This window comes from Gobio gobio, assembly GCF_949357685.1.
Source record: "Gobio gobio genome assembly, chromosome: 10".
NCBI lineage: Eukaryota > Metazoa > Chordata > Actinopteri > Cypriniformes > Gobionidae > Gobio > Gobio gobio.
In genome coordinates this window covers 36008210-36027224 of record NC_137116.1, presented here as the reverse complement: position 1 = coordinate 36027224, position 19015 = coordinate 36008210, and the positions used below count along the sequence as shown (strand labels likewise).

Below are 19015 nucleotides of genomic sequence, written 5' to 3'. Positions count from 1 at the left end.
CATCATGACAACTCACATCCTTTTGTCGATCATCTTGCAGAGGTTCAAAGTCTTGTCAGTAAGTTGGGCCCAGCCTCTGCTCAAAACAATCTCAAAGATGGCCCTCATCAGCCTGCCAGCACTCTGTAGGATCAAACAGAACATTAAATCTGTGATTTTGAAATAAAATTTCCTTTATGTAACACAGGAGAATTTGACAAAACATAGTTACATTGACTAAACACTCACCTGTGTCACATAGACCATGTCAGCCATGAGAGCGAATCCCTCCAGTTTAAGCTGAGAGATATATGCCTGCAGCAGCACATTAATCTGAGAAAGACATAACATTCAATTTAAGAGACAATCATATGATTGAATATTCTATAATATATAATTTCTTCTACACGCATTAACCTTTGCGCTGGGCTCTTCAATGCTTTCCTTCACTGGAATAGGGACTCTTTCAAGCAGTTTCTGAAGCTCCAGTTTTTCTTCCTGTCAATCAGAGTGTCAGATGAACCATGTTACTGCTGTCATTCTCCACTTTATCCTGTCTTTAGGATTCAAGAGGTAAAAGTTTGTTCATATGTTTCAGCTGGTATAATTAGACAAAACACATACCTCTCTGACATTAATGTTTCTGAACTCAGAGGACAGCGAAAACACCCTGAAGAGCTCGATCTCACTCAATGTGGGTTTCAACAGCTGATTGTAGGTCATTATGGACTCATGGGTGATGTAAAAATGACTCGCGATGCGGCCCAGGTCTGTCACCTAAAACGGAACACATTAGACATCATTTAAACCACATCTGTTCCAGTCATTTAAAAGTGTAATTGATGCAGTCATTATCCTGGGTTGGGGATTTCAAGCTGGTACAATCTCAGCATTGAGCGTGCATATAAAACATCTGGAAATGCCCAGATGTTTAGAAAGGGGGGGGGGGGGGTTAATATGACAAACTGTGTGTACCTGAAAGCTGCCAGATCTCTTGTCGTATTTGACCAGATTGTTCTTCTCCAGGACAGTGGCTGCTGTGTGCACCAGGTCCATCCTGCGTCGCTCCAGGAGTGGGTCAATGCTGCGGTCGTCATGGGAGACGCCATATAGAGTGGGGTTCCGCAACATCCGTACATACAGGTAAGTGTAACCCAACCAATTTACAGCATCCTGAAAACGGTGACAAAACAGATCAAACCCTGCAACAGATGCTGAGCTTATACTAATAATACTAATATAAAGCAAGTGCAAAACTATGCAATTTGAATGTAACAACTAACTTAATAAAAAGCAAATATTTTAACAATAGGCTTCAGTAGAAGTAAAAAAAATAAATTAAAAAAAAGTACCTTTTTGGAAAAAAATACTAATATTAGGCATTTGAAAATCTACATATTTTCAGTATAATAAAACCTAAATATTTTATCAATGTTTAGGTAAATTAGCAATATAAAAGCCTTTTAAAATGTTTGGAAACAAATAGTATTAGGATGTGCAATAAAGTAATAAAACCTATATAATTAAACACATCAACTTAAAGGTGGGGTAAGTGTTATTTCAAAAATGCTTTAGAAGTGTCTCGGGCCGATTACCAAAACAAACTTGTAGCCAATCAGCAGTAAGGTGTGTGTCTACTGATGATGGGGAGAAGAGAGCGCTCGTCATTATTCAAAAGACATGACACAGGACGGACATTAGCTGAACGACAACAGAAAGAGAGAGATGACAAAAAAAAACTGAAGTGGAAAATGTCTGTGGAACAAAAGAAGGCTTACGCTCAGGCAAGAAGTAGGACCTGTGTAAATATCAGATCAGCTTTCCAGTGCTGGAGAGAACACAAGCAGCGGGAAGGCCTGCAATCGGACGCCGAGGTTGCTTTATTTCTTCTCGATCTGCGGGTAACATTGGTTTTGTTTTGTTTCACAGAACTAATATATGCTGGCTTTTGCTTGAATATGCTCGTGTGTCATGTTCGCTTGTTTGTCCATTTGCAATCATATTGTCGTTCACTTCAGCGATGATAAAGACCCATTCATTTCCACACCCTACAAACCTGGAGCGTCTAAACCTCCTCCACTGTCTGTTTCTAGCATCAGCTTCCAAAGTGTGTCCGAAAAGTAAGATAATAAACTCCTTATATATGTTTGTTTCCTTTGATTCCTCTTTTCGTGATCGATATAACCCTCTAATCTTGTCATAATTGTACTATATTCGTTAGTTGGACTGTCGTGCTTGTGCTATCGAGTTGTTCATGAGAACTGTGTTTGTGGGATGGAAGGGAGGACTTTCAATGAACATTGGACCTGGATTACCATAGTAACACACATTGCTTTCACTTATTGATGACATCATACCCTCGACCGGGTCACAATTGTTGCCTGGGTTGCATACGTATGTGTGGGGCGAAGCTATCAAAATAGGGTGAGACCCTTTTGGGGTAGGGGCGTGTTTGTTTTGGTGATTTGAAATATCAACATCGGTTGCACCAGAAAGCACTTACCCAACCTTTAAGTAAAAAATATTTGAATATGCTTTAATAAAATGACAATATAATTTATTGTAACATTGTGGTCTTTATATCACCAAATTAAATTTTCATTTTACACAGTATAATAAGGGTTTATATGCATCAAAATGTTTAGGCAAGAAAACTAAAATTTGGCTGAATTATGAAATTACACCAGTACATTCAGACTCACCTTGACACTCTGCACATTGCCCAACACTATCTCCGCATTGAGCATGTCTGGTAGTTTGGCCACCATCTGGCTCTCGATGGGCAGCTGCTGATTGAGCAGGGACAGGTAATACTGCAGCTCTCCATGAGAAGTGATTAGAATACCCTCTCCTTTAGAGTCATACTGCGGCCTTCCAGCACGACCCAGCATCTGCATCACAAAGTTGAGTGGGAGTCAAGTTGTTACTAGTGATCTATTTAACTTACTGAAACACAAAGTACATATGGACATACTACTGACCTGTAGGATGTCCAGGGCTCCCAGCTCCGTCCATCTGCCTTTCTCTGGACTGTACACCTGCGTGCCTTTGATTATGACAGTGTGTGCTGGCAAGTTCACACCCCAGGCCAGAGTGGCTGTGGACACCAATACCTACGAAACACATTCATGGTTCAGTCTTCTATATTTTAGAATATGAAAGAAACCAAAATGTTCTTGACATTCCTGAATGTTACACACAAACCTGGATGTGGCGGTCAGCAAACAGATCCTCTACCAGAGTTCTGTCCACTCTGGTCATTCCAGCATGGTGAATAGCAAAACCATATGGCAAAAGATCCTTCAGCTCCAGGTTCTGTCAACAAGAAGTAAACAAATGTTCAAGAAAATCACCATACAATAAATGTGTGTTCAGTTAGGCTGCAATTACACAGGAGGAGGAAACAGGGCTTTACATGGCCGAGGCAAATGCAGGCATCCAATTCATATCAGATTAATTCCCACATATGAATGAGGCCTGAAACCGATCTGAGAATGGAAACGGCATGCATGTGCTTTTTTCCCTGCTTACACGTTCGTGGGTCATTTCCGATCTTTGCCGCATGGGAGGAATAAATTAAAAAAACATGTAAAGTAAATGCAGCCTTACAACTGGGACATGAGGGAATCTGAGGATTTTTAATTGCACAAATTTTACGGGAAATCTGGACTACTAGCTGCTGGACATAACTCAAACAATGGTGTGAGCAACTGTTTATCAAATAATAACAGATAAGAGGAATGTTTGAAAATGGCAATTATTATTCTAATTAAATAAATATGAATTGTCATTTTTAGTAGACAATTATAATTTATAAGTATTTATAAGTATAATTATAATTTATTATAATAATTTATTTTGTAATCATAATTTGAACCACAACAATTTATAATATACATTATACAAATTTATTTTTGTTATAATTAAACTATAATTCGTCATATCGTTAGCCTCATATCATAATTGCCCAGATCATATTTGGCCAAACAATTACTTGGGCAATTATGCTATGAGGCTAACGATATTCAGTTTGGTACAACTAGATGTTTAATTAATGAATAAACAATGTTTAATAACTTAATATGCTAAGATTTTGCTTTGAATGACATGTTCAGATTCTGTGTGGGTCTTGTTTAGATGTACATCAGTTTTTGATTGTCTCTTATGTACAGCACTTTCATGGTAGTTGTGAGCTGACCTTGCACTGTTCGGCTTCAGTCCTCAAAACCTCAGTGGAGGCAGAACCCTCTCTCAGGAACAACCCCAGGGTGTCCTTCTCCAAACACATGTCCCTGATCGCACGGGCCGTCTTTCCGGTCTCCTTTCTTGAGTGCACAAACACCAACACCTGAGAAAAATAAAGAAATAAATGATGAGAAGAGGAGCGTTAGTGACTGAACAAACAGTAGAATACATTTCAGGAGAAAGAACTAGTCTATGCATTGTGCTCAGCTTCACCTGATTCTTTCCAGCATGTTCCATGATCTTCTCATATACAATCTCATTCATAATCTGAAAGCGCTTGATGGCCTTCTTTTCTGTAATTCCTACATAGGTTTGTTCCAGAGGCACAGGTCGGAAACTAAAAAAGGAAAACACCCAACATATGTACTTTATTAAACAAAAACAGAAGACCGTTTAAAATTTCTCCAGTCAGCAGTCTCTCATTCTCACCTGTTGTCGAAATAGAAGAGTCCCTTGGATGTATCGACGCGAAGGCAGTTCGCCACATCCTCGTAGTTGGGCAGCGTGGCGCTGAGGCCGATGAGCCTCACATCTTCCTGTGTAAGCTCCACATTGCGGATGGTTCGAGCTATCAGGGACTCCAGGACGGGACCACGGTCGTCATGAAGCAAGTGGATCTCATCCTGTATGACAGAACATGTCAACTTGGAAAAATTTTAAATATGTTTTTGAAAAAGGGAATCTGGGACTACTAGATTACTTACAATAATCATAAGGCGCACAAGCTGTGTATATGTGCGCTCCCCTCCTTTCCGGGTGATGATGTCCCATTTCTCTGGGGTGCACACTATAATCTGGGTGGCGTTTATTTCCTCCTTACACAGCTGATGGTCTCCGGTCAGCTCAGAAACAGTGATGCCATAACTAGCCAAGCGCTACAAAAAGAGCAACAAATGTTGTAGGGACATTACATTTTTTTCCCTATTGCCATTCAAGATAAGATTAAGAACAGAAATGACAGGAAATGATGGGGAAAAGAGTTATTTATCTCACCTTGCCAAAGCTGCCCACCATCTCCTGTACCAGTGAGCGCATGGGAGCGATGTAGATGATTTTAAAATCATCAACATTGATGGTGCCATCCATGTTAATATGCTTTCCGATTTCTCTGAGCATTGCCATGAGAGCAACATTAGTTTTTCCAGCACCCTACAGATAAAAGATGAAAAACAAATCCCTGAATGTACTTAAGGTCAAATATCTAATTATTATATTTAAGTTTATATAGTTCTTTATTGCATCATATTTATGTCATTATATTCTTAAATGTAATTTTTATTTTAGGTCAGTGCCTGGATTGCTGCGGCTTTTTCAGTAGACTAACCGTTGGAGCGCAAACCAGTAGGTTCTCATCTGTCTCCATGGTAGTTTTGAAGAGTTTACTCTGAATGCGATTCAGGGTTTTGAATCCTTCAAATCCAGCTTGAGCATATTTGGGCAGCTTCTCAATAGCCATCAATGTCTGTGAGAGAAAAGAGTGAGAATTTCAGAGAGAAGTGAAAATACATAGAGCAAATCAACCAATAATTACAAAAAGCTATACACTACTGTTAAAAAAAAAATGGTGTCAGTAAGATTTAAAAAAAAATGTTTTTACTTTTATTCAGCAAGGTTTTCACAATGTTCTTGTTGTTACTGTATTTAATTAAATAAATGCAACATTGGTGAGCAACATTAAACGGTAGTGTATTCTTCTACAATAACCAAGCATCCCTTCCTGAACAAACAATTTAGCCTCACTTGAAAAGACTAATAATAATAAATAAAAAAATACCTCCTCATCACCAAAGGGTTTGGGTTTGAGAGCAGGCACATGAACCTCCTCGTAGCCCTTCCTCTGTTTGCGGAAGGAGCCGTCGGGCAGCTGGCAACGCTTGTTGGCCATGAAGTGACTGCCCTGAGAGAAGGCCAGATCTTCCAGATCTAGGAGTTGCTTTGAGGCCACAGGCTAGAGACAAAGATAACAGAACAAATAAATCATTACATGATCATTAGGAGTGGAGGTCAAATTAAAATAGCAGGAACATTGTAAATTCTGGTTTGCAGCAGTAGATGGTTTACCTCTCCATGATCAATGTCCATAGACTCCAGATCATCCACACGAGACTTTCTCACTCTCTCGCGACGAGATCGCTCCTCCTGCAAGGAAACAAAAGATTATAAGCTTACAGATGGATATTCTTCTAAAATCTCACAAATCTGACACTCAGCTAAACCAACTAAAAAGTAGGGGTTCTGACCCTGATGATGTCCTCTTTCTCAGTCTCCTGCAGCTGGTAAAGAACCTTGGACAGATCCTGATCAGCTTCCATTTTATTCATGATCTTTTCCTTCTCAGCCTCACTTTGAGCACTGGCCAACATGGTGCAGTAGAGAACTAGATATGGCAAGAAAAAAAAGCAACATGAAACAATGATTCTAAAAATCTTGTACATCTTTAAACCGTTCACAATAAGTCATATTGCTGGCATATTCTCAGAAATCACAATCATCCTGGCTATTAGGATCTACTTACTCATTCGTCTGTGCTGCCGGAGCACCTTGATGAAGTCGAATGTGTTGAAGCCCAAAAGCAACACCAACTGGTTCTCACACTCTCTGTCATCACTGGCAGTCTAACCAAAAGGAAGGATGAATCAGCCACACAGGAAGACATGCAAACAAAAAATCTTAGTCTCCAAGGGCATTCCTAAGCATTCCTTACTTTAAGGATCTCCAAGACTTCATCTGCTTTCTTCTGAGAAACTATGGCATCGTTGTAGAAGCGGCTGAGCTGTCGCTGAAGCCAGAAGGCATCGATGTCTCGCGGATGAAGATCTTTCTTTTTGGTCATCATTACATCACCCGTGTTGCCCAGCTATGGAGAAAAGAGCATGCAGGTTGTTGAACTCTATATCCATTTTTTACTCCCTAGTGGGTCCTCTGGTTGAGAACCCCTGCTATAAGACAACAGGTGCAGAAACACATGAGATGCTTACATTAGCAGTCAGGGTGCTGCTTTCATCTGCCTCCTCTCCCTCGCTGTCATCAGAACCTTCATCCCGAACCTCTCCGTACTGATCCTCATCGCCCTCCTGCAGTTGAACAAAATGCACATTTAATGTCACCTCAAGAGACAAAAAACACAATCCAACCACAAACAACCAGCATCAAGAAGCTCACCTCCTCATCTGACTCGAATTGCACATTGACTCCATAGGTTTCATCAATGTTGTCATCTGCAAAAAGAGAAAAGATGAAATGTGACCTGGCTGAACATCATGATGTGGAGTTTGGACTCAGGTTGGAACTAAAATATTTACCCATATTCTGGAGCTCTTTGTCTCCACCATAGTCAGAGATCTTCTTGCCCAGATTTACCAGGACGTGGTAGCGTGTGTCATCCGTAGGCCCCAGCAACTGCTCCACCTCCCTCCTCCTCTCTTTGTCTCTCATCTTGTCATTCTTCAGCACGGCCAACACCTCATCTGCAGCTCCACACAGGATATCTCTTGGCTTATTGGACAAAAAGAGCAGCAATTTATGATGTGGTACATTAACCCAATATCCACTGTTTACATCCAATAATATTAAGATGGTTAAATGCTAATGGGTGTCTTTTTTTCTGTGATGGCAAAGCTGAATTTTCAGCAGCCATTAATCCAGTCTTCAGCATCACATGATCTAATTCTAATATACTGATTTGGTGCTCAAGATATGGACTGTTGTTCTGCTTAATATTTTTGTGGAAAATATTTTGATTATTTAATGAATAGAAAGATCAAAAGAAAAGCTGTGAAGATGGACACAAAGAGGAGAGCAGAGAAAATACTGTACAAGGCACAGCAAGCTCACTGTTCGCAATCCTCATAATACTGAAAGAAAAATATAAATATTGAATTGGGGTGGGGGTTTATATGAATGTATCTCTGAAGGGAATTATTCTGACTGTCTTTCGATGACATCTTTTCCGCCTAACTCTGTATAATGCTATTAAAATAGTGTGTATAAGCGCAGCAATGATTTGTGTACAGCGGTACCCAAAGAAACCACTGATGTTCCATGATCGCCACTGTGGCGGGGTGGGCGTGGTCCCGCGAGGTCTGTAGCGGGAGAGAGAGGGCGGAGCCGAGCGGTCGGTAAGTAGGTCAAGTGCAAATGACGAACACCTGTCTCTGATTGCAGTAATTGGCGTGGAGAGACCGCATATAAGCGGCTGCTGGGAGAGAGTGGGGAGAGAGAGACCGACTGGGACTTGCCACGTGAGCTGCCAAACAAGACCTGAGTGACTGTGCTGTACAAGAGAGATCAACTAAAAGAGAGAAGAGTGAACCATTGATGATTGAGGCGCCCTCGTGCGTGATTTATGTTTGTTTATGAGAAAGACTGTTTAATAAAGTTGCAAGTCCCAGTCACGCCGACCCCGCCTTCTTCCTTCCTGACCAAGAGTATTCCGAACCGCTTCACACTGGTGCCGAAACCCGGGAAGGAAGAAGAGAGCCGCCGCCATGCAGACCCCGCCAAAGACGCCGCTTGCGGACCTGGTGTCATCGCTCGCTGGTCTTCACCAACAGACCCACGAAGATCTGCTGGCCGTGAGGGCCGAGCAGGACAAACGTTTTGAGGCCCTCATTCTTGCCCAGCATGAAGACCGCGAGCTGTTCCGGAGCTGGATGGTCCGGGAGATTCCGGCCACCCCCCCGTCTACAACCGACTCGGCCGCCACCATCCACCTCTCGAAGATGGGCCCCGAGGATGATCCGGAGGCGTTCATCGACCTCTTCGAGAGGTCCGCCGAGTCCCGGGGGTGGCCCCGGACGGACTGGCCAATGCGGCTCCTGCCGCTGTTGTCAGGAGAAGCGCAGGTAGCCGCACACCAACTGCCAGTCCAGAATCTCCTGGACTACGAAGACCTGAAGCGCGCCATCCTGCAGCGGGTCGGCCGGAGCCCAGAGCAACAGCGGCAGCGCTTCCGAAGCCTGACCCTCGGCGAGTCCGGCCGACCCTTCACCTTCGCGCACCAGCTCCGGGACTCGTGCCGCAAGTGGCTGATGGCCGGCGGAGGCGACGTCGAGGGAATCATCGACCGTGTGGTGCTGGAGCAGTTCGTCGCGCGGCTTCCCCAGAAGACCGCGCAGTGGGTCCAGTGCCACCGCCCGACGTCGCTGTCCCAGGCCATCCAGTTGGCGGAGGACCACATGGTGGCGTGCCACGGGGTCGGCGAGCCCCTTCCTTCGGCTTCTCTCTCTCTCTCTCTCTCTCTCTTCTCCTTCCCCCCCTCTTCTCTCCAAGCCTGTCCCTCTTCCCAGGTCGCGCAGCGGGTTTCCGCCCAGGCCAGCACCGAGGTGGAGGACAGGGCTGCCCGCGGAGGTTCCGGCAGTACCACGACCATCAGCTAGAGGAGGGGGAGCCACCAGCGACCCGTTCCCCACCACGTCCGCGTCGGCGCTCTCTCCGCGCCAATTTGGGGAACCGCTGCCAGCCACTAGAGTGGCGGGGAAGTCTGGGCCGGCTTGTTGGCGTTGTGGGGATCCCGGACATTTTATCGATCGGTGTCCGGTGATGGAGGTGGGGACATTGATCCGGGTCCCCGACGCGCCGCAAGCTGCCCCCGATCAAGCTGGCCTGTACCAGATACCCGTGAGTATCAAGGGGGGTACTTATCAAGCTCTGGTGGATTCAGGGTGTAACCAGACCTCCATCCATCAAAGCTTGATTCAACCTAAGGCGTTGGTTAACGGCCGCGTGGTTAAGGTACGGTGTGTGCACGGGGAAGTGGTGGACTATCCGTTGTTGCCCGTGGATATTCAATTTCGGGGTAAAACGCATAGTGTTGAGGTTGCAGTTAACCCGCACCTCCGGCATCCACTAATTTTGGGTACTAATTGGCCAGGATTTAATAAACTATTGGGGCACTTGTGTGTGGATGCCTCTTGGGGAAAGTGTAAAAAAAGGAAAGAGACGGTTGCTCAGGTGGGAGAGGTGGATTCGGGACCTCTGGGTGCTCTTCCAGGGGAACAGAGCGGTCTCGAGCTACCCAGCCTCACAGACCGCGATGATTTTCCCCTGGAGCAGTCCCAGGATGAGACGCTTAAACATGCGTTTACTCAGGTCCGTTCCATCGACGGCCATCTCCTCCATCCGGACCAGCCGCTCTCTTATCCTTATTTTTCTGTTTTAAAAGATAGGTTGTATCGAGTGACCCAAGACGCTCAGACAAAACAAGATACAACCCAGTTGTTAGTGCCTAAAAGCCGTCGGGAAATGCTTTTCCAGGCGGCTCACGCGAATCCTATGGCCGGGCATTTAGGAACAGCGGCGACACTTAACCGTCTAATGGCCCGATTTTTCTGGCCGGGCATCCACGAGAATGTACGCAGGTGGTGTGCGTCTTGTCGTGAATGTCAGTTGGTGAATCCACCGGCCACCCCAAAAGCACCATTGTGCCCGCTCCCGTTGATGCAGGTCCCCTTCGAACGAATTGGCATGGACCTCATCGGGCCATTGGAACGGTCAGCACGTGGGCATCGCTTTGCATTGGTTCTGGTGGACTATGCAACACGATACCCGGAGGCAGTTCCGCTCCGCACTATTTCGGCGAAAAGTGTCGCGAGCGCACTGTTTTCCTTAATCTCCCGGGTGGGAATCCCGAAAGAGATTCTCACCGATCAGGGCACGGCGTTCATGTCACGAACGATTCGCGAACTGTATGAATTATTGGGCATTAAATCGGTTCGCACCAGCGTCTATCACCCACAAACAGATGGTCTGGTGGAACGATTTAATCGCACATTGAAATCCATGATTCGTAAGTTCGTTCACGAGGACGCCAAAAATTGGGATAGGTGGCTAGAGCCTCTGTTGTTCGCTGTTCGCGAGGTCCCGCAAGCCTCCACGGGGTTTTCCCCCTTCGAGCTTCTCTATGGACGCCAGCCTCGGGGGGTGCTGGATGTCCTTAGGGAGGCTTGGGAGGACGGACCTTCGGCGAGTAAAAATGAAATTCAGTATGTCCTGGACCTGAGAACAAAACTCCACACTTTGGGGCGGCTGTCAATGGAGAATTTGTTGCAGGCTCAGGACAGACAACGACAGCTCTACAACAGAGGCACTAGACTGCGTCAATTTTCACCGGGAGATAAAGTCCTTGTATTACTCCCTACGTCGAGTTCTAAATTACTCGCGAAGTGGCAAGGGCCCTTTGAGGTCACACGGCGAGTTGGCGAGCTCAACTATGAGGTCGTGCGGTCAGATAGGGACGGGGCACGTCAAATCTATCACCTCAACCTCCTCAAAAAATGGTCTGAGGCGGAGTCAGTGATGCTTGCGACGGTAGTGAGCGGAGAGGAGGATCTCGGGCCGGAGGCGGTCCAAAAGCCTCAATCTATCGCTCTGGCCTCGGGAGGAGACCACCTCTCACCCTCGCAGCTCACTGACGTAAGTCGTTTACAAGCAGAATTTGCTGACGTCTTCTCGCCCCTACCCGGCCGGACCGACCTCATTCAGCACCACATTGAGACGGAGCCGGGCGTGGTTGTTCGCAGCCGGCCTTATCGCTTACCTGAACACAAGAAAAAAGTCGTTCAGGCAGAATTAGAAGCTATGCTAGACATGGGGGTAATAGAAGAGTCCAACAGTGACTGGGCGAGCCCGATTGTTTTAGTCCCTAAACCTGACGGCTCGGTCCGGTTCTGCGTGGACTACCGTAAGGTAAACGCGGTGTCAAAATTCGATGCTTATCCAATGCCAAGGGTTGACGAATTGCTTGATCGGCTAGGAACTGCTCGTTTTTATTCGACACTGGACTTAACAAAGGGATATTGGCAGATCCCCTTGTCTCCTCTATCCAAAGAAAAAACAGCTTTCACCACGCCGTTTGGATTACACCAATTTATCACCCTTCCTTTCGGCTTGTTCGGGGCTCCTGCGACCTTCCAGCGTCTAATGGACAGAATTCTCCGGCCGCATGCTGCATATGCCGCTGCCTATCTAGATGATATCATCATCTATAGTGCGGACTGGCAGCGTCATATGCAGCACTTGCGAGCTGTCCTGAAGACGCTGAGAAGGGCGGGGCTCACGGCCAACCCAAAGAAGTGTGCGATTGGGCGGGTGGAGGTAAGATATCTGGGCTTCCACTTGGGTCATGGGCAGGTGCGTCCCCAAATTGATAAGACCGCAGCCGTTGCGACCTGTCCGAGACCCAAGACCAAAAAGGAGGTTAGACAGTTCCTGGGGCTGGCGGGGTATTACAGGAGGTTTGTGCCTAATTATTCGGAGCTCGCCAGCCCGCTGACTGATCTAACTAAAAAGGAGGTGCCAGATACAGTTCAGTGGACGGAGCGGTGCCAGCAGGCTTTTACCCAGATAAAGGCTGCTCTGTGTGGTGGACCGCTCCTACAAGCTCCTAACTTTTCTCTCCCTTTTTCCCTACAGACTGACGCCTCGGACAGGGGGTTGGGCGCAGTCCTGTCCCAGGAGGTGGAGGGTGAAGAGCGGCCGGTGCTGTACATCAGTCGCAAGCTCTCTAAGAGAGAGACGATGTACAGCACCATAGAGAAGGAGTGTTTGGCCATCAGGTGGGCCGTTCTCACCCTTCGCTATTACCTCCTCGGGCGGGAGTTCACCCTCTGTTCCGATCACGCCCCCTTGCAGTGGCTCCACCGCATGAAAGATACCAACGCGCGGATCACCCGTTGGTATCTGGCGTTACAACCCTTTAAGTTCAAGGTGGTCCACAGGCCGGGTGCTCAGATGGCTGTGGCTGACTTCCTCTCCAGGAGGGGGGGGGGGGGAGGCTGCAGGCCGGATGGCTCCCCGGCCTGAGACGGGCGGTGGGGGTATGTGGCGGGGTGGGCGTGGTCCCGCGAGGTCTGTAGCGGGAGAGAGAGGGCGGAGCCGAGCGGTCGGTAAGTAGGTCAAGTGCAAATGACGAACACCTGTCTCTGATTGCAGTAATTGGCGTGGAGAGACCGCATATAAGCGGCTGCTGGGAGAGAGTGGGGAGAGAGAGACCGACTGGGACTTGCCACGTGAGCTGCCAAACAAGACCTGAGTGACTGTGCTGTACAAGAGAGATCAACTAAAAGAGAGAAGAGTGAACCATTGATGATTGAGGCGCCCTCGTGCGTGATTTATGTTTGTTTATGAGAAAGACTGTTTAATAAAGTTGCAAGTCCCAGTCACGCCGACCCCGCCTTCTTCCTTCCTGACCAAGAGTATTCCGAACCGCTTCACAGCCACCTTCTCTCAGAGAGTAAATTTACATTTTTATTCAGTTTGTCTGCTGTTTTTGTTTTGTGTAGGTATGTTATATGTAGTATAATTTCACTAATCTAAAGAGAAATAATTCTATTTTTGCTTTAAATATTGAAATTATACAATATATTTGAAATCAAAAACAACTGCCCATGCTTTCCAGAAAGTTAAGCTAGGGAAACTTAACTTAACAAAAATTTACAGGAATGAATCAGAAATTTAGGGTCATTCATACAATCTGTATCATATACAAACATAAATATAAACTTTTACATTTTTGTTTAGTCATAAGCAGGCATTCTTTTTTTAAAGACATTTTTTCTGAGTAGAACTTTAATCGATTCTTTCATTGAACAACAAAAAAGCATGAATGTTGAATAGAATAAACATCCCCTATGACCTCCTCCAGCCCCCCCAAAATGAAAAAGCATTTTCTTTTAAGCTTCTCAAGCCTCTGGTTTCTGCATTTTTCCTTTCAATCCTCAATATCGGTGCAGTAAGTGCTGTGTGCATTAGGGCTGTCACTTTTTATTCGATATTCGAATATGCATTCGAACATGACGAGAAATATCCGTAATCGAACTATAAATAAACTATCCGTGCCATGCAGAGTCGGGTAGGACAAGGGAGAACACGGGTCTAAACAAAAACAGTCACGTGCAAACGAATATATATAAAAAAATATATGCATGTATATTGTAGATGTACAAAATCATCTACAATACATATGCCTTGCCTGTATTTCAAGATGATAAAATAATTTCAAATCCATATTAGTTTATTTGTGTCCGTGATCTGCCTGCACTCGTCGAGATGGATCCTGAGGAGTTGAAGAAAAGATAGCCGCAAATGTTCATCGCTGATAACTGTGGTAACAAACCAAGCACACGCAGTTCTATCGAACAGTATTTGTGTTATGTTTCCTGAGTTTGGTCTCTTAATAACATTGTCTTAGTACATTAAGCCACGTTAAGCGTTTTCTTATAGCCTAATGTTGCATTCATATTCTGGGCTCATCTGATTTTTTGTACATAGTATACGTTATTAGTATTATGTTTACTGAGTTTGGTCTCTTAATAACAGTGTCTTAGTACATTAAGTCACGTTTTCTTTTGCGGGGGGCGGAGCGCTCGTAGATATTCGAATATATTGCTTGATATTTGATATCCGTTCGAATTAGCTTTTTCTCAAAAATGACAGCCCTAGTGTGCATGTGATTGAGGAATGCATTGTATAGATTCAACTGAATTGAATCTGGTTGTTTTAACCAAGATAACCAAGATAACCAAAGTTAACCAAGATAATGCTGCAGGATGCTACATTTAAGTTCCCTGTTATAGGCTAACCTGCAATTTTGCAAATTTCTAGTTTATTCCCATTAATTCCCATGTAGAGTTTTTGCAACCTTAGTAACGTCTTTGTTTGGATCGTGATTAAAATGCAGGTGTTGCCTCTAATTTGAAATGGCTATGGCCAGTTTGGCCTGTAATAGAGCAGATAAACAATTAGGGATGCACCGATATGAACATTTTGGCCGATACCGATAACCGATAATTCTTAATATTTGAAAGCCGATAACCGATATATTGGCCGATAAATCTAAATACAAATTTTAATAAACTCTGAGAGCCTGATTACAAAAACAAAAGGCTCACCATTAAAAGCCATGTCCCAAACACTTCAACATAAATCAAACCTATACACTACAGTAGCCTATTTGAACCAGTGTGAGATTCCTTACCTTTTCAAATTAATTTTACACTCCTATGGCCAATTTTTTTTTTTACACTTTACAATAAGGTTTAATTTTTGTTAGTATTAGTTAACCAACAATGAATGAACAATACTTCAACAGGATTTATTAATTTTAGTTCATGTTAATCTCAACATATTCAGACCCAAAGTTGTGTCTTTTAACATTAGGTATGAACTGTGAATGGACTGTTACAAAACACAAACATTTTATTGCTAAAAGAAACAAAGGTTATTGCTCTCTGTTTGTTCATGATAGTTAATGCATTAATAAAATGAGACCTTATTTGTAAAATGTTACCAAAATTATATTGTCTAAAAAATAAAAATAATATACCTAAATAATGCAAACAAGTAATTGAACAGTATTACTTAGGCTGCATAATAAAGAATCAGAATGCAAGTGCATGAAATAACCTCCGCACAGACGATAAAGAAATGGTTTTAACCAAACCATATTGTTGATGGAAATGATACGAGAACAATAAAAGTGCTAATTATAAAAAATAATGCTTCTGTGTTTTTGAAAAAAAAAAAAGTTTAATATTACAGTAATAGTAAACATCTGTAATATTAGTCTAGTCTATTAGGAATAATGTTGCTGTTTGAGAGCGCGCTGAAGCTGGAGAGAATGAACGAACAACCATAAACTGAAGCGCTTAGAAGTTTAATTAACAACTAAACGCATCATATATGAGAACAATCAGATATTTATACAAAATAAATATAATATTACAACTTATATTAGCACAAAATCACGCATAGGTGAAGGGTTATAACTCCTGTGGATGCTCTTTCCCTGTTTGAGAGCGTGCTGAAACTTAAGATGATCACCGGTACAGTGAAGCACTGCGGGTTATTGACTTAACGAAACACATCCTATATGACTTTAATCAGATGTTTATACTACAAAAGCGTAATATTACGACTTACATATGCTTAAAATGACGCGAATGCACAAGCGAACTTGACTGTGCTGGTCAGAATGCGTTGTTGACGCTTCCCACAACAGCGCGCTGAAAAACAACTAAACCCAGAGAATTCACTACGTTTTATAACAGAAATATTCTCATTGCAGTGTTATGTATAGGACAGTCCCAGTAGTTATTAATGCTGTGCATTTCTGTTTGAAATGCGCGCGCCGCTACAATGAAGTGCTTTACTGCATCGTTAATTAACTCAACCAAACGCATCCTATATGGGATTATATACACAAAATAATAAATATAATATTACAACTTACAATGGCACAAAAGGCTGAGAATGCACAAGCAAACTTGACTGTGCTCGTCATGAAAGGTGTAACTCCGACGGGCGCGCGCTGAAGCTAAAGACCGGTACAATGAAGTGCTTTACTGCATCGTTTATTAACTCAACCAAACGCATCCTATATGATATTACATACACAGAATAATAATAAATATAATATTACAACTTACAATGGCACAAAAGGCTGTGAATGCACAAGCAAACTTGACTGTGCTCGTCATGAAGGTGTAACTCCGTGGGCGCGCGCTGAAGCTAAAGACCGGTACAATGAAGTGCTTTACTGCATCGTTTATTAACTCAACCAAACGCATCCTATATGATATTACATACACAGAATAATAATAAATATAATATTACAACTTACAATGGCACAAAAGGCTGAGAATGCACAAGCGAACTTGACTGTGCTCGTCATGAAGGTGTGACTCCGTGGGCGCGCTCTTCCCTCAACAAACGCGCTGAAACACAACGCTCTTTTACAGCCTATTCTATTCTCATTATCATTTTATGTAGATTATAGAAGACTTGCGCTGCACATGTTGCACATAACTGTATTTTCCTTTTCGAAGTGATTCCAAACATATTTAGAGCAATTCAAACCCATCATGGTGGACAGCGCGTCCTTCTCAGCTGAAGGAAATAATACATTATCTATCGGCTTGACTATATCGGTCAAATTTTCTTATTGGACCGATAACGATAACATCAAAAATAATCATTTATCGGCCGATAACGATATGTTGCCGATATATCGTGCATCCCTATAAACAATACATTTGAGTCTGTGATCTTACCTGATCTCCAAGGGCTGCCTGAATGAAGCTGAGAAGGATTTCATATGTTTCTCTGGTCTCTTTGGTCTTGGGCTTGTACACAATGCCCACCATCTCATCAATCCCCTCAGACAGCAGTGTGAAGCCCTTCATCTTGTTGATGTCATGTCTGTCCTCGTCTCTCTTTCTCCTCCTGCGTCATGCAATGAACAACATTTGTTTAAAAGACTTTCACGCAATGAATGCAAGCATGGATGAATGCAAATGCTGATCAGACTGACTTTGATCTCTTCTCCTCCTGCATCTGAGGTTTGGTTCTCTGGCTCCTGTCTCCCATCTTGGTCCCGTCCAGTTTGCCGACCAGAGACAGCACCTCTCCTGTGGGCTCATCTCTGCGAGTACGGTCGATCAGAGATCTGTCCGCTTGCAACACCAAGTTAGAGTTCTGCAGAGGAAACACAAACAATCATGATTGGTTCAATGATTGTGTATCAAATCCTAGTGAGCTGCATTTGTAAGCATTACAAGCACACACATGCTACATGCGATTATGTTCTGCCGAAAGACCATTTAAGTCAAAACTAAAATTAACATTACTACTGCTATGCTGACCAAAAATGAAGTCTATGTCTACAGCTCACTAGGTTTTAAAACTCAGCCAGTGTGTTAAAGCTCGCGCAAACCAAAACAAACAACATTAGCGCACTAAATGCCGGAATTTAGCTACGAAACATATCAAAGTCATTAAAAAGTTATATCAAATATCTTATATGATACTTACCGCTTTGTATTCATACTGCAAACTACGCGCAGTAACATCCGCCATGACTTCTTATTACTGTAAATGCGCTCAAAATGAAAATCTTCTTTATCAACCAGCACACCCGGTGCTAGCGTAGAGACAGACGACTAAATTAACTACACAGCATTCATGTGTGTCCCTAGTTATGCAAAAATAAAAAATACAAATAAAAAATCTTAGTGTACACACGACAATAACAACAAACTTTACAGTTAAGTCTCTTTTCTTTACATTCGTAACTGCACCATACGTCTGAAACACGCACGACGGTTTCAAAACCGTTTTGTGTTATTTCCGCTTCCGGGTCCGCTCGCTTCTGAGTGTAGTGCGTGAAATATTCTGCCTCTTTTGGATAGGAATGGTACTTTTGTTGTTGTTGTTGAGGCAATTACACCTATGATTTACACAGGTTTTGTTGAAAAGGCAACATAAGGCAGGGTGCGCCTCAATCAGCTCCCTGGTTCAGCAGTCAGGTCACTGATCAGGGAATAAATCAAGGGGCTGACTGACTCCCTGATCAGTGACCTGACTGCTGAACTAGGGAGCTAATTGAGACGCACCCTTAGTCTGAGTCTGAGGTAGGCTACTACTAAAAAAGTAAACATCTTAGAAAATAATAATGTACACTGATAGATTCCCCCTTACAAATGAGAAGAGCTTTGGAGCAAATTTGCATTAATCCTTCCTTAGGGTCATTTTTTTTCACACACACACACACACACACACACACACACACACACACACACACACACACACACACACACACACACACACACACACACACACACACACACACACACACACACACACACACACACACACACACACACACACACACACACACACGGACTGGATTTTTGTGGTTGAAATTTATTTAGAAATTAATGGAATGCGAGGAATGCTTCAGTATACATAGAAAAACCTACAAAAATGCTTAAAACTTTACCAAAAAATATTTTAT

The 19015-nt window shown here is 43.6% G+C and overlaps 1 protein-coding gene across 1 annotated transcript in view; it reads right to left on the bottom strand.

Moving 5' to 3' along the window:
- Positions 1–18344, bottom strand: part of snrnp200 (small nuclear ribonucleoprotein 200 (U5)) — a 28011-nt gene extending 9667 nt beyond the window's left edge. Inside the window, exons 1-25 of the mRNA XM_079827941.1 lie at positions 18034–18344; positions 17534–17697; positions 17274–17445; positions 7527–7719; positions 7387–7442; positions 7203–7298; positions 6929–7081; positions 6740–6839; positions 6465–6601; positions 6286–6363; positions 5999–6172; positions 5549–5686; positions 5218–5373; positions 4929–5099; positions 4654–4847; positions 4438–4561; positions 4178–4327; positions 3184–3294; positions 2961–3092; positions 2682–2870; positions 955–1152; positions 604–756; positions 397–477; positions 229–312; positions 17–123 (exon numbers count right to left, since the gene is read on the bottom strand). Of these exons, the coding sequence (XP_079684067.1) occupies positions 17–123; positions 229–312; positions 397–477; positions 604–756; positions 955–1152; positions 2682–2870; positions 2961–3092; positions 3184–3294; positions 4178–4327; positions 4438–4561; positions 4654–4847; positions 4929–5099; positions 5218–5373; positions 5549–5686; positions 5999–6172; positions 6286–6363; positions 6465–6601; positions 6740–6839; positions 6929–7081; positions 7203–7298; positions 7387–7442; positions 7527–7719; positions 17274–17445; positions 17534–17697; positions 18034–18078 (3356 nt within the window). The 5' untranslated portion in view covers positions 18079–18344. The remainder of the gene's footprint in view (positions 1–16; positions 124–228; positions 313–396; positions 478–603; positions 757–954; positions 1153–2681; positions 2871–2960; positions 3093–3183; positions 3295–4177; positions 4328–4437; positions 4562–4653; positions 4848–4928; positions 5100–5217; positions 5374–5548; positions 5687–5998; positions 6173–6285; positions 6364–6464; positions 6602–6739; positions 6840–6928; positions 7082–7202; positions 7299–7386; positions 7443–7526; positions 7720–17273; positions 17446–17533; positions 17698–18033) is intronic.
- Positions 18345–19015: the final 671 nt, after the last annotated feature.